Consider the following 16667-nt stretch of genomic DNA (forward strand, 5'->3'; position numbering starts at 1 on the left):
CGAAGTAAATATAAATACTTCAGAAAAAAAGCAGATCCACGCTACATTGGGTGAGGCGGGTTGCAGGAGAGTATTTAGATGTTGAGGTTTAGCAAAATGTTTAATAGATATGCGAAGAAAAATATGTTTTAAAAAAAACGATATATACAAGGGACACGACACAACACGACACGACAAGACGTCTGACTGCTACGCCATGTTTGACGGCGGGGATGGTGTTCTTGGGATCATAGGCAGCATTCCTCCTCCTCCAAACACGGCGAGTTGAGTTGATGCCAAAGAGCTCCATTTTGGTCTCATATGACCACAACACTTTCACCCAGTTGTCCTCTGAATCATTCAGATGTTCATTGGCAAACTTCAGAAGGGCATGTATGTGCTTTCTTGAGCAGGGGGACCTTGCGGACGCTGCAGGATTTCAGTTCTTCACGGCATAGTGTGTTAACAATGTGATACAGAGGATAAAATAAAAGTTCAGGTTTATAAAATATCAACGTTCTGACAAGTGGCAGGTGTTTCCTATAAAGAGGAACCTTGACTTTGTGTCAGAGCATTGTTTCCAGTCTTATAGCAACTACAGGCCAAGAAAATTATTTTAATAAACAGGTTCTATTGACAAGCCCATCTAAGCTGAGAGCAGAAACTGTATAAAAAATAAGGTGAGCCAGGTGAGAAGAGGAAGAGTTGGCTCAGCACGGAGGGGCATAGTCTACACTGGAAGCTATTTCTGTAGTAGACACGGAGAAAGAAAAATATTTATCATCAGGAAGGGAAAATTGTGTTTTCTTAGGATTTAAAATTGGTAGGATCTACTCCTAACAGGTAGTCCATCATCATGCATGGTGGTTGTATAGCCAACAGTGTGTTTCACAAGAAAGCCATTGAAATGATTACTGATCCATCTGCCATCACATTCTGCTCTTTTTTCCGTTGCATTTTTTTTCACATTCTTTTTCAGTTGTAATGGAGTTGTACAACAAAAATCACCTTCCTAAAAGTAGGAAAAATAATGATGCCCTCACTAGCTACGGCTTATCCTTGGAATCCTCTCAGTGTAAAAAAACTGCTACATATGAAAATAGGTCAAAGTCCTCACGCCCTTATGACTATTTGAAACGTGTTACAATGTCATGTGGGCCGTATACTGACAGCTGCCTGTCCCATTTCTCAGCTAAGGACATGATGGCAAATAAGAAATGTTGGCTTTAAGAACTCAAACTCCTCCGGCATTGTCAGTAAGTAAGGAGGAACACAGTCCAACAACATATGGGCTTATATCAACATAAACTCCAAGCCACAGAGAATAACAGCTTATCAACCTACCAAGACCACCAGATATTACCAGCCCCTAATTCATGCACCTTGCTGTTTATGGATCACACACTCAGGGTTGAATATCAGACAGACAGTGGAAATACGCTCAACTGTATTGAGGGCTAACTGATCTTGATAGGGCAAGCGTTGCCTCCCAGTGTGTTGCTGCTAGTCATGAATAAGCTGCAACCCCCATTATTTTACCAGATGATCCTGTCGCTCTGAAGGCTTTTCACCAAACTTATCTGTCTGCTCATTACACCTTGACTATCATTCCCTTAAGTAACCCACCATGCCATGCCACAAAGACCCACAGCACTCTCAGGTCACCTCATATTAAATCACAACTACACTGACAACGTGGGAGGACAGCCAAGGACTACTGCCTGCCTCCATTCACAATGAAAACATCATCACTAAAGCTTGCAGGGGTCATTTGCACACTTGAAATCCCCAACAAAACCTCTAGGAAGTGCCCTGAAAAGGACACAGAATATGAAAATAAAGAAAGAGAATGTGTCTCCTCTTTGCGGACAGGCTGTTTACTGTTTCACTGATATATTTACTGTGCTTTGTTTCCAGATATCATGGCGTCCGACATACAGAAGCTCAAAGTTTCGGAATGTGTATGGCAAGGCAGGAAACCGAGAGCAGTGCTTCGATGGCATCCCCATCACCAGAAACGTTCATGATAACCACTTCTGTGCTGTCAATGCCAAGTTCCTGGCCATTGTCACTGAGACTGCAGGTGGAGGGTCCTTTCTCGTCATCCCTGTCAACAAGGTAGGCTGCACACCATAATGACATTGAGCGCTCTATTTTAACAAGCCTAACGAAATGGTAAATCTAAGCGCTGGCAGTAGCTCTGTAGGTACGGGAGGTGTCAGAAATATTTGTGCTATTTTCACAACCAGAATGATAAGCGCAGTAGCTGGCGGTGGGGCGAAAGGGCTGGGTTTTGATGAATAAACAAGTTGAAGGTGTGTCGAGGTTTGACCCCTCACTTGCCAATCAGAATGTGCTCCATGATTGACACTGATTACCAAAGCTATAGCCCAAGTCGGTATTAGATAGATCATCATGGCCATGCCCGCTTGTAGGGTAAATAAGGTTAAGTTACTCCATTGGCCCACAGCAAAAACTTCACCTTTTTCAAACACAGTTAAGTTGTTGTCAAGAAACTTATTTTAATCAATTACAAAACTACATTTAAAAAAAGTGCAACTTATCTAAAGATTACTTTTCATCATTGCCCTAGCGTTCTCACTACTTAGTTCTCACTTGCCCTAGCGTTCTCACTACTTACACACCATTGCTTCCCTCATGCCCCTTTTCATGATGGTGCTAGCAGCCACTTGAATGAGTGATAGCTAGCTACCTACTGGAACGTTAAGCTAGCCAAGACCAACAACACAAACAAATGGACTATACAGCTACAAGTAGTGAGTGGAGTTACAAACAGATTATACAAAAAAATGTTAAAAGTCTTATCTGTGATTAAATGTTTTCCACACACATAGCTATGTGTAGCCTACTTGGACACTGGTTCCCAACATTTCCCACTCTCCCACACCGAATAGCCTGAAGCCACAGGGCTTTTCTCGCAGCCCCTACGTGGGAGAATTGCGAACCATAGGTTGGGATTTCTGACCTGGTTAAATGTACATTGAGCAACACAGAAGCTTTTTGGCATGTTTTGTTATTTCTGTATGACAAAAAATATCACATTTGTGGGTGTGGTCACAGCGTACAATACCGTTCAAGTTTGGGGTCACTTAGAAATGTTCTTGTTTTCAATGAAAACATACATGAAATGAGTTGCAAAATGGATAGGAAATATAGTCAAGACGTTGGCAAGGTTATAAATAATGATTTTTAATAGAAATAATAATTGTGTCCTTCAAACTTAGCTTTTGTCAAAAAATCCTCCATTTGCAACAATTACAGCCTTGCAGTCCTTTGGCATTCTAGTTGTCAATTTGGTGAGGTAATCTGAAGAGATTTCACCCCTCCCACAAGTTGGATTGGCTTGATGAGCACTTCATACGTACCATACGGTCAAGCTGCTCCCACAACAGCTCAATAGGGTTGGGATCCGGGGACTGTGCTGGCCAGTCCATTATAGACAGAATACCAGCTGACCGCTTCTTCCCTAAATAGTTATTGTATAGTTTGGAGCTGTGCTTTGGGTCATTGTCCTGTTGTAGGAGGAAATGGTCTCCATTTAAGCCCCGTCTAGAGGGTATGGCATGGCTTTACAAAATGATAGCCTTCCTTCTTCAAGATCCCTTTTACCCTGTACAAATCTCCCACTTTACCACCACCAAAGTACCCCCAGACCATCACATTGCCTCCACCATGCTTGACAGATGGCATCAAGCACTCCATCATCTTTTAATTATTTCTGCATCTCACAAATGTTCTTCTATGTGATCCGAACACCTCAAACTTAGATTCGTCTGTCCGTAACACTTTTTTCCAATCTTCCTCTGACCAGTGTCTGTGTTCTTTTGCCCATCTTAATCTTTTATTTTTATTGGCCAGTCTGAGATATGGCTTTTTCTTTGCAAATCTGCCTAGAAAGCCGGCATCCCGGAGTCGCCTCTTCACTGTTGACGTTGAGACTGGTGTTTTGAGGGTACTATTGATTGAAGCTGCCAGTTGAGTACTTGTGAGGTGTCCCTCAAACTAGACACTCTAATATACTTGTCCTCTTGCTCAGTTGTGCACCGGGGCCTCATATACCTCTTTCTATTCTGGTTAGAGCCAGTTTGCGCTGTTCTTTGAAGGGAGTAGTACACAGCATTGTACGAGATATTCAGTTTCTTGGAAATTTCTTACATGGAATAGCTTTCATTTCTCAGAACAAGAATAGACTGACGAGTTTCAGAAGAAAGTTCTTTGTTTCTGGCCATTTTGAGCCTGTAATCGAACCCCCAAATGCTAATCCTCCAGATACTCAACTAGTCTAAAGAAGGCCAGTTGTATTGCTTCTTTAATCAGGACAACAGTTTTCAGCTGTTCTAACATAATTTTTGTAATGATCAATTAGCCTTTTAAAATGATAAACTTGGATTTGCTAACACAATGTGCCATTGGAACACAGTAGTGATGGTTGCTGATAATGGGCCTCTGTACTCCTATGTAGATATTCCCAGAAAAAAATCTGCTGTTTCCAGCTACAATAGTCATTTACAACATTAACAATGTCTACACCGTCATTAAATTTGCTATTTTAGTTGAAAAGGAAATGACAGAAATTGTGCCTACGGTATTTTATACAACATTTCACATTATAATTTTTCAAATATAGTTTAAAACTATTTTGACATTTTCTTAATTATATGTATTCAACATTGTCATGTCTAAATGTCCATATATGCCTTGATGATACTCAGGAACATGTATTTACCACATCAACATCTCAATATTTGTAATGTTTGTCGTTGGAAGGAGACCGAGGTTCAGCGTGGTAGGCGTACATTATTTTATTTAAATGTTCCACCAAGAAAAACAATACAATGAACGAAAAGCTTTGTCGTGCAAACTACATGCACTGAAACAAAGACACAATCCCACACTGAAGGAGGGGAAAAAAGTATGATCCCCAATCTGAGACAAAGTAAGACAGCTGCCTCTGATTGGGAACCACACTCAGCCAAACAAAGAAATAGAGAACATAGAATGCCCACCCAAATCACACCCTGACCTAACCAAACATAGAGAATAACAAGGATCTCTAAGGTCAGGGCGTGACAATATTTTACATTATTTTAGGAATGATCTTAATAACAAGCATATAAGGTATGGGAAATATCAATTGTAATTTAATACATGTACCGTGATGGTAATGACTCAGCATTGTGGTATTGACAGAGTGTGGTGTAAACAACATTTCATATAAAACAATTGATGAAAAGTACGATTAAACATTTTAATGTCACAGTGAGATACATGCCTCAATAACCAAAGATACATGCCTCAATAACTTAAGCATCTTTTAGAACAATTTTGGGATTCAATGCATTATTCAGATATACAGTGCCTTGCGAAAGTATTCGGCCCCCTTGAACTTTGCAACCTTTTGCCACATTTCAGGCTTCAAACATAAAGATATAAAACTGTATTTTTTTGTGAAGGATCAACAACAAGTGGGACACAATCATGAAGTGGAACGACATTTATTGGATATTTCAAACTTTTTTAACAAATCAAAAACTGAAAATTGGGCGTGCAAAATTATTCAGCCCCCTTAAGTTAATACTTTGTAGCGCCACCTTTTGCTGCGATTACAGCTGTAAGTCGCTTGGGGTATGTCTCTATCAGTTTTGCACATCGAGAGACTGAAATTTTTTCCCATTCCTCCTTGCAAAACAGCTCGAGCTCAGTGAGGTTGGATGGAGAGCATTTGTGAACAGCAGTTTTCAGTTCTTTCCACAGATTCTCGATTGGATTCAGGTCTGGACTTTGACTTGGCCATTGGATCATTGTCTTGTTGGAAGACAAATCTCCGTCCCAGTCTCAGGTCTTTTGCAGACTCCATCAGGTTTTCTTCCGAATGGTCCTGTATTTGGCTCCATCCATCTTCCCATCAATTTTAACCATCTTCCCTGTAACCTGATGAAGAAAAGCAAGCCCAAACCAAGATGCTGCCACCACCATGTTTGACAGTGGGTATGGTGTGTTCAGGGTGATGAGCTGTGTTGCTTTTACGCCAAACATAATGTTTTGCATTGTTGCCAAAAAGTTCAATTTTGGTTTCATCTGACCAGAGCACCTTCTTCCACATGTTTGGTGTGTCTCCCAGGTGGCTTGTGGCAAACTTTAAATGACACTTTTTATGGATATCTTTAAGAAATGGCTTTCTTCTTGCCACTCTTCCATAAAGGCCAGATTTGTGCAATATACGACTGATTGTTGTCCTATGGACAGAGTCACCAACCTCAGCTGTAGATCTCTGCAGTTCATCCCGAGTGATCATGGGCCTCTTGGCTGCATCTCTGATCAGTCTTCTCCTTGTATGAGCTGAAAGTTTAGAGGGACGGCCAGGTCTTGGTAGATTTGCAGTGGTCTGATACTCCTTCCATTTCAATATTATCGCTTGCACAGCGCTCCTTGGGATGTTTAAAGCTTGGGAAATCTTTTTGTATCCAAATCCGGCTTTAAACTTCTTCACAACAGTATCTCGGACCTGCCTGGTGTGTTCCTTGTTCTTCATGATGCTCTCTGCGCTTTTAATGGACCTCTGAGACTATCACAGTGCAGGTGCATTTATACGGAGACTTGATTACACACAGGTGGATTGTATTTATCATCATTAGTCATTTAGGTCAACATTGGCTCATTCAGAGATCCTCACTGAACTTCTGGAGAGAGTTTGCTGCACTGAAAGTAAAGGGGCTGAATAATTTTGCACGCCCAATTTTTCAGTTTTTGATTTGTTAAAAAAGTTTGAAATATCCAATAAATGTCGTTCCACATCATGATTGTGTCCCACTTGTTGTTGATTCTTCACAAAAAAATACAGTTTTATATCTTTATGTTTGAAGCCTGAAATGTGGCAAAAGGTTGCAAAGTTCAAGGGGGCCGAATACTTTCGCAAGGCACTGTACATGTACAGGGTTGGAAACACTGGCTGACGTTAGGGCTCCCGAGTGGCGCAGCGGTCTAAGGCACTGCATCTCAGTGCAAGAGGCGACACTACAGTTCCTTGTTTGAATCCAGGCTGATTAACATCTAGCTGTGATTGGGAGTCCCATTGAGCAGTGCACAATTGGCCAAGCGTTGTCTGGGTTTGACTGGGGTGGGCTGTCATTATAAATAAGAATTTGTTCTTAACTGACTTGCCTAGATAAATAAAGGTTAAAAAAAAACTTTAAACAAATCATTGTTCACTGGCTGCAGTCTATTGATTCAGACTCATGAAACAGGTGTGTGCTCAGTCAAGATTAGGTTTTGCCCTTAATGCACTCTATTGCTTAAAAGGATCGGACCCTTTTTCTCAATCTTCACATAAAATGACATACCCAAATCTACAGTTGAAGTCGGGAGGTTTACATTCACTTAGGTTGGAGTCATTAAAACTCGTTTTTCAACAACTCCACAAATTTCTTGTTAACAAACTATAGTTTTGGCAAGTCGGTATGGACATCTACTTTGTGCATGACACAAGTAATGTTCCAACAATTTTTTACAGACAGATTATTTCACTTATAATTCACTGTATCACAATTCCGGTGGGTCAGAAGTTTACATACACTATATTGACCGTGCCTTAAAACAGCTTGGAAATGTATTTCAAGGCCTACCTTCAAACTCAGTGTCTCTTTCCTTGACATCATGGGAAAATCAAAAGAAATCAGAAAAAAAATTATAGACCTCCACAAGTCTGGTTCATCCTTGGGAGCAATTTCCAAACGCCTGAAGGTACCACATTCATCTGTACGAACAATAGTACGCAAGTATTAACATCATGGGACCACGCAGCTATCATACCGCTCACGAAGGAGACGCATTCTGTCTCCTAGAGATGAACGTACTTTGGTGCGAAAAGTGCAAATCGATCCCAGAACAACAGCAAAGGACCTTGTGAAGATGCTAGAGGAAACAGGCACAAAATCATCTATATCCACAGTAAAAATGAGTCCTATATCGACGTAACCTGAAAGGCCACTCAGCCACTGCCATTGAAGCCACTGCTCCAAAACTGCCATAAAAATGCCAGACTACGGTTTAAAACTGCACATGGGGACAAAGATCGTACTTTTTGGAGAAATGTCCTCTGGTCTGATGAAACAAAAATAGAACTGTTTGGCCATAAAGACCATCGATATGTTTGGAGGAAAAAGGGGGAGGCTTGCAAGCCAAAGAACATCATCCCAACCGTGAAGCACGGGGTGGCAGCATCATGTTGTGGGGGTGTTTTGCTGCAGGAGGGACTGGTGCACTTCACAAAATACCCGAAACGTTTGACCCAAGTTAAATAATTTAAAGGCAGTGCTACCAAATACTAATTGACTATATGCAAACTTCTGACCCACTGGGAATGTGATGAACGAAATAAAAGCTGAATGAAATAATTCTCTCTACTATTATTCTGACATTTCACATTCTTAAAATAAAGTGGTGATCCTAACTGACCTAAGACAGGGAATTTTTACTAGGATTAATTGTCAGGAATTGCGAAAAACTGAGTTTAAATGTATTTGGCTAAGGTGTATGTAAACTTCCGACTTCAACTGTAACTGATATATTTTCTTAAATCCAGACATTATATCCAAAATGTCCATTTATTTGGCGCGTTTGATCCAGAAAAACACTGGTTCCAACTCGCGCAACATGACTACAAAATATCTCATATGTCACCTGTAATCTTTGTCCAAAGATTTCAAACAACTTTCCTTATATAACTTTAGGTATTTTTAACGTAATTAATCAATCAAATTTAAGGGATAAACTGCATTCAATACCGGAGGAAAACAAAGTGTAGCGAGCTTTCAGGTCACGCACCTCTAACAAAGAGTACATTTCTCTCTACCCTCGTTCTGAACAGTGCTACTTCTTCATTTCTCAAAGGAAATCCCTCAACCAATTTCTAAAGACTGTTGACATCCAGTGGAAGCGATAGGAACTGCAAGCAAGTGCCTTAGAAATCTGGATTCCCATTGAAAACCCATTGAAAAGAGAGTGACCTCAAAAAAACGGAATTGTTTGTCGTCGGGCTTTTGCCTGCCAAATAAGTTATATTATACTCACAGACGTCATTCAAACAGTTTCAGAAACTTCAGAGTGTTTTCTATCCAAATCTACTAATAGCTTCTGGGCCTGAGTAGTAGGCAGGTTACTTTGGACATGCTTTTCATCCGGACGTGAAAATACTGCCTCCTATCCCTAAGAAGGTTTAAACAAATCGAAATATAATTGATATTTGAGATTCTTCAAATATCCACCCTTAGCCTTGATGAGAGCTTTGCGCACCCTTGGCATTCTCTCAACCAGTTTCACCTGAAATGCTTTCCCAACAGTCTTGAAGGAGTTCTCACATATGCTGAGCACTTGTTGGCTGATTTTCCTTCACTCTGTGGTCCGACTCATCCCAAACCATCTCAATTTGTTTGAGGTCGGGGGATTGTGGAGGCCAGGTCATCTGATGCAGCACTTCATCACTCTCCTTATTGGTCAAATAGCCCTTACAAAACCTGGTGGTGTGTTGGGTCATGGCCTGTTGAAAAACAAGTGATATCCCATCTGGGTTGGGCCTAGTGGGACTGGCGTATCGCTGCAGAATGCTGTGCTAGTCTTACAAAGACACGCCAGTTCAAACCAAAAATTTCCAATTTGTAATCCAAACCAAAGGACAATGTTCATTGCTCGTGTTTCTTGGCCCAAACAAGTCTCTTCTTATTATTGGTGTACTTTCGTAGTGGTTTCCTTGAAGCAATTTGACAATGAAGGCCTGATTCACACAGTCTCCTCTGAACAGTTGATGTTGAGATGTGTCTGTTACTTGAACTCTGTGAAGCATTCATTTGTTTGGGCTGCAATTTCTGAGGCTGGTAACTCTAATGAACTTATCCTCTGCAGCAGAGGTACCTCTGGGTCTTCCATTGCTGTGGCGGTCCTCATGAGAGCCAGATTCATCATAGCGCTTGATGGTTTTTGCGACTGCACTTGAAGAAACTTTCAAAGCTCTTGAAATTCCCGGATTGACTTTCATTTCTCTTTGCTTATTTGAGATGTTCTTGCCATAATATTGACTTTTACCAAATAGGGCTATCTTCTGTATACCACCCCTGTCTTGTCACAACACAACTGATTGGCTCAAATATATTAAGAATGAAAGAAATTACACAAATTAACTTTTAAGAAGGCACACCTGTTTAATTGAAATGCATTCCAGGTGACTACCCCATGAAGCTAGTTGAGGGAATGCCAAGAGTTTGCAAAGCTGTCATCAAGGCAAAGAAAGGCTGCTTTGAAGAATCTAAATATATTTTGGTTGGTTCAATACTTTTTTGGTTATGTGTTATTTCATAGTTTTGATGTTTTAACTATTATTCTACAATGTAGAAAATGGTAAAAATTTAAATTAAAAAAACTCTTGAATGAGTAGGTGTGTCCAAACTTTTGACTGGTACTGTATAGGAAGTAGCAGCAAGAGAACCGTTGAAGATACATATAGTGCAAAGCAAGTAACAACAAGAGAATTGTTGAAGATGCACATGGGTAATAAGGGAGATTATCAAGTGTGTTTGGGAATAGTACTAAGTGAATGTGGATGTGAAATTTGTGTGATTGTGAGATATAACATATTAAGTTGATTGAAATTTGAATGATAAATGGATCGAAATTAGTACTATTAAGATTGAAATTTTGATTGAATTGTGGATATTAAACTAATTGAAATTTGGATAACAACATTGAAATATGGATAATAAACTGATAGAAAATTGGATAATTAGAGATTGAAATTAGCTATAAATTATTGAGTGAATTAGAGCTGTCAGAGGACTAGCTCAAGTTATTTTGTATCTGTAATGTTATCTGGGGTTCTGTCCACCCCTGCCCATTTGATCTACAGGTAGAGGATAACATGTCTCAGAAATCTCATTCGAGTAACATTTCTCAGATGATAACATGTCTCGATTAGTAATGAGGATAACATGATTACACATCTCATTAGTAGTGAGGATAACATGTCTCTGAGGGTAACATGACTTTAGATGACATAAGGATAACATGACTCATAGGTGGAGTTTGATGGTATAATGTCATTGTGTATGTGGAGATATGAAAGGAGAAAGCACTATTCCTGAATATTCTGCTAAATAGAACACTAGGGGGAATATTCAAACACCTGTATAAATAGAACACTGGTGTAGGGGAGAAATTTGTGATGTAACACAAAAATGTATAATGGGTTACTAGAGATAAAGTAACATAATATTGAGTGTAATGGGTTACTAGAGATCTGATGAAGTAACAATAGAAAACATTATAATAATATACACCTGGCACACCTACACATAGACGTACGTAAGTGGTGTTAGAATTATTCTGAGAAATGTTCAGAGTGGTCCCTTTATTGATCATTTGATAAATATAAGGTTAAAGCATTGTACGGGACTTGACTTCCCCCTAAAATACATTTTGAAGTAAACCCCATACCCTGTTAAATAGAACCTATGATTTTCTGTTAATTCAACTTAAGGCTACAATGTATTGTACTCCAAGATAGTTGATATCCCAAATGATGACGTTCTATTCGTGAGTAGGCAAAATAGAAAATGCATCTGTTTCCCTGTATAAGCTGTCTCAGGTACCAGACTTATTACGGACCAAGCGCCCCATCTACAGGGGACTGACAGACAGTGCCAACCCAGTTCATACATATTGATCCCTCCAAAGCATTACGTATTAATCTTAAAATAATATGCTTTTTTTTAAGCAGAAATTGAATATCCAACAGAGATAGGTAATAAAAATATAGAGTAACTTTTTGAAAGTATACTAAAATGTAAAACAATGCCTTCTAATATGGAGAAAGTTATCATGTTTGTCTTGTAATAAACCTTGCAATAGGGGGAAAGCAGAACGTTGTTTACCCTACGATATTTACCACACACACGCCACCACACACAACCCACCTGTTAATGAATATCTGTTAGTCGTTAATACTCTTTGATTTATTGTGTGGTTTATTTTTGTTTTAGTGGGTTTTTCACGGGTTAGAAAGGATGCAACTTAAAGGGTACAAAAAAATGACATTTTCTGAAGATTCTATTGTCAAAGTTTTGGTTGTCCACATGTAAATTATTTTGATAAGAAATGTACTGAAAACCCCAATGTAAACCTAATGCACAAAATGTTTGATATATCTTTAATGTCTGAGGTACAAGAAAGCAACCCTCACTTAATAGGGCTGACTGACCTGAGGCCAGATCACCCTCACTAGAAAGAATAGAGACATTGGGTGAGATTTAAATGGGCTGTGTAAACACTAATAATTACATTATAATTAATCAATAGTCCTATGTGTGTTCAGACCACGAGAAGGACATTATTTTAAGATTGACTTTGAGTGTACCTGTGTAAGAATTACCATGGCAGCAACATGTTAATGAAGCATTCTTCACATCTGCAGCCATGAAATTATCAACAACCTTGCTAGAGCCTAGGATGAAAATACCTTCAGCTACCCAAATGTCTTGGCTAGCTAGCTAGCTAATGGACTAGATCACTAGTCCATTAGATCACTTGACTAGATCACTTGATTGTTCTTAGCTACCTGTCCTGCAAATTTACCGCAGCTCAGCGTCCTGTGGCTTCACAGTATCCTCATTTCTGACAAGATATTCCCTTGGATAGTTATTTCATAGTCCAAAACCCCCCTAAATTATTGTATAATAATCTATAGATAAGATTGAGACCGATGAAAAGGACCTGCAAAATATGATGGCTTCCTCCCTCTCATCTATTGCTCACAGTGCGCACGCGGTCCTTTTTGACTCCAAATTAACATGCTTAGTTATTTCTACCACTGGCACTACATATAAATTCTTTGCCATTGAATGTTTCAATAGTTGGCTTAGCTATGTCTGTTGTCACTGGTGTGAGGTGTGCATAAACTTTTTCAATACTCATGTTAGTGATGCCAGTTTGTTAGGACTGAAAACAAGGCTCCAAAAAATTATTACTAGCCTACATACAACATTTTTTTTACTGAGATGTGTAAGTGGTAAAAAGTGATATTTATTAGAGGAAATAATGTGCTCAGAAACCAATATGTTAAGCATGAAGGAGTGGGGAAGGGGGGGGGTTTGATTGGGGAAACAATGATTAATTGTTGGCCATGATGAGGAAGCCTACAGCTTTAAAATACTGCTCTTAATAGCCAATTAGTAGAAGTGATAGTGAACAAGGGTTCCTCAGTTTAAGCCACAGGCTTCTCTGCTACTGTCTAGGTCATATGGCTTGTATAGGCCCACTTATTATAGGATTAACCCACATTAGTCACTTCTACATCTTCCACTTGTAAACAGCCATGCTATAGGGTGTGACTGGTACAGAGTTAGCTTGAATCCTATTTTTTCAGTCATGTGACCCTCCTGTCTTACAATGTTCTCTTTCTATCCTAACTGTTGTATCAGACACTTTAAGACAAAGACTGACAATGTCACTGATACAATGGGTTCCATTAAGCAATGATAGCAATGTGGCCTGTGAGGCATGTTTGAATTACAAATTAGGCTACTTTCCTTTGTACTTCCAACTGGATTTCCTTCTAACCCTATTTTGGAAATCATATACTTAACTTGTGTGGTTTCTGTCAAAATAGCCCTATTGCTCACTGTCCTTATACACATCAGAAAGCATCTACTCAAAATCAAAATGCATCTATTTTGTTATAATTGATCCAGCTTTTGACCCTAAGATCCAGTAGCTCAGAGATGCTGAGGGAAGCAGGATGATGTGAAAGGCTTCATGCAGTGCAACATATGGCACAGTACAGTGGCACCACTCAGTGGGCGTTAGGGGTAAACACTGGCTGTCAATATTGGTGTCAACCCTGTTGATGCATTTCATGTTATGTATTGGTGGTAGACAGTTATGTGTCATTTTTCTTCGTAGACAATATTCTGTTGAATTCAAATATCCTGAGTTATCTTACTCATTGAGTTCAGCAAGGTTTTGAGTATGGGATTGAATTTTGATCAGCATGTTTAGATTAAAATAAAGGGATGATAATGCTTTTATGCTAGTTACAGTATCTGTTTTGTGTTGTCTCTGTTTCTCTCCTCCATGTGCTCCTCCAGGCTGGGCGAATTGACCCTCACCAACCTAAAGTGTGCGGCCACCAGGGAGGCGTGCTGGACATCAAATGGAACCCCTTCATCGACAACATCATAGCCTCCTGCTCAGAGGACTGCTCTGTGAGTAACAACAATTGTTGGTGTGTGTGTGTGCATGTGTGTCTATGTCTGTGTGTGTGTGTTTTTGGGAGCACGCAAGCATGTCTCTGTGTGCGTGTGTGCACACATGTCTGTGTGTGTGCTTCCTGTGTGTGCATGTGGGTATCCCTGTGCATAGGGGAAAGTTTTATACCCATTGACTTATTCCACATTTTGTTGTGTTCAAAATAGATGAAATATGTTTGTTTTTTTTCTACACATAATACCCCATAATGACAAAGTGAAAACTTGGCAAATTTATTGAAAATGATATACAGAAATAATGTCTTTAACATAACTATTCACAAGCCTGTGTCAATACATGTGTGAATCAGCTTTGGCAGTGATTACAGCTGAGTCTCTAAGAACTTTTCACACCTGGATTGTGCAATATTTTAACAGTTATTATTTTTGTAATTCTTCAAGCAAATATTTTTGCAGTTTACTTTAGTGCCTAATAGGATGCATGTTTTTCTGGACAGGCTTCCTTCTTTTCACTCTGTGATTTGGGTTAGTATTTTGGAGTGACTACAATGTTGTTGATCCATCCTCAGTTTTCTTCTATCACAGGCATTCAATTCTGTAAATGTTTTAAAGTCACTATCGGCCTCATGTTGAAATCCCTGAGCAGTTTCCTTCCTCTCCGACATTTGAGTTTGGAAGGACGCCTGTATCATTGTAATGACTGGGTATTTTGATACACCATCCAAAGTGTAATTAACAACTTCACCATGCTCAAATGGGTATGTAATGTTTTTGTTTTTTTTGCAAGGCATTGGCAAAACTCCGTTATGGTTGAATCTGTGTTAGAAATTCACTGCTCGACAGAGGGACCTTACAGATAATTGTATGTGTGGGGTACAGATATGAGGAAGTCATTCAAAAATCATGTTAAACACTATTATTGCACACAGTCCATGCAACTTATGTGACTTGTTTAGCACATTTTTACTCCTTAACCCATTAGGCTTGCCATAACAAAGAGGTTGAATACTTACTTACTCCAGACATTACTTCATACTCTTCACTCCAGACATTTAAGCTTTTTATTTTTACTATAACTAGTAAAAATGTCAAAAAACATAATTCCACTTCGACATTATGGTGTCTTGTGTGTACGCAAGTGACACAAAATCTGAATTTAAACCATTTTAAATTCAGGCTATTACAAGAAATAATGTGGAATAAGTCAAGGGATGGAAATACTTTCTGATAGCACTGTATTATATATATATATATGATATACAGTATTTTTAAAATTAGATCTTTAGAAAGAGGAGAGGTCTTATTTAACTGTTTTTTAAAGCTAAACTTCCTTTTTTCTGAGTAACCTCTGGTGGCAGAGCATTCCACGATGACATGCCGATGTCTATGACCGTTATCTATATGTGGCCTATAGGTGCGGATATGGGAGATTCCAGAGGGAGGGCTGAGGCGGAACATGTCCGAGGCGGTGCTGGAGTTGTATGGACACAGCCGACGAGTGGGTCTCATAGAGTGGCACCCCACCTGCAGTGGCATCCTCTTCAGCGCTGGCTACGACTTTAAGGTATCAGTAAATCATTGCTGTCGTGTTCTTTACCATCCTTTCCTCTCTTTAATGAATTCTCTCACTCCCCTCACTCGCTTTACCCATCTTAATCTCTCACTTTGTTCACCCTTTCATCTCTCTCTCTCTCTCTCTCTCTCTAAACACTACATGAAAAAAAATGTATGTGGACACCTGCTTGTCAAACATATCCTTCCAAAATCATAGACATTAATATGGCGTTCGTCCCCCCTTTGCTGCTATAACAGCCTTCACTCTTCTGGGAAGGCCTTCCACTAGATGTTAAAACATTGCTGTAGGGGGCTTGCTTTCATTCAGCCACAAGAGTATTAGTGAGGTCGGGCACTGTTGGGCGATTAGGCCTGGCTCGCAGTTGGCGTTCCCATAGGTGTTCGATGGGATTAAGGTCAAAGGTGATTGATGGGATTAAGGTCACGGCTCTGTGCAGGCTAGTCAAGTTCTTCCACACCGATCTCGACAAACCATTTCTTTATGGATCTCGCTTTGTGAACGGGGGCATTGCCATGCTGAAGCGTGAAAGGGCCTGCCCCAAACTGTTGCAACAAAGTTGAAAGCACAGACTGTCATTGTATGCTATAGCATTAAGATTTCCCTTCACTAGAACAAAGGGGCCTAGTTCAAACCATGAAAAACAGCCCCAGAAAATTATTCCTCCTCCACCAAACTTTACAGTTGGCACTATGCATTCGGGAAGGTAGCATTCTCCTGGCATCCACCAAGCGTGATTCATCACTCCAGAGTCCAATGGTGGCGTACTCCACCAGCCGACGCCTGGCATTGCGCATGGTGATCTTAGACTTGTGTATGGCTGCTCGGCCATGGAAACCCACTTC

At 39.8% G+C, this 16667-nt stretch overlaps 1 protein-coding gene across 1 annotated transcript in view; it reads left to right on the forward strand.

Annotated features, from left to right (window-relative positions):
• The window catches only part of coro2bb (coronin, actin binding protein, 2Bb), a 46260-nt gene that overhangs the window by 20306 nt on the left and 9287 nt on the right, over window positions 1-16667 (forward strand). The window contains exons 2-4 of the mRNA XM_064930495.1: window positions 1897-2097; window positions 14130-14246; window positions 15664-15813. Of these exons, the coding sequence (XP_064786567.1) occupies window positions 1897-2097; window positions 14130-14246; window positions 15664-15813 (468 nt within the window). The remainder of the gene's footprint in view (window positions 1-1896; window positions 2098-14129; window positions 14247-15663; window positions 15814-16667) is intronic.

Source organism: Oncorhynchus masou, chromosome 22, assembly GCF_036934945.1.
Source record: "Oncorhynchus masou masou isolate Uvic2021 chromosome 22, UVic_Omas_1.1, whole genome shotgun sequence".
NCBI lineage: Eukaryota > Metazoa > Chordata > Actinopteri > Salmoniformes > Salmonidae > Oncorhynchus > Oncorhynchus masou.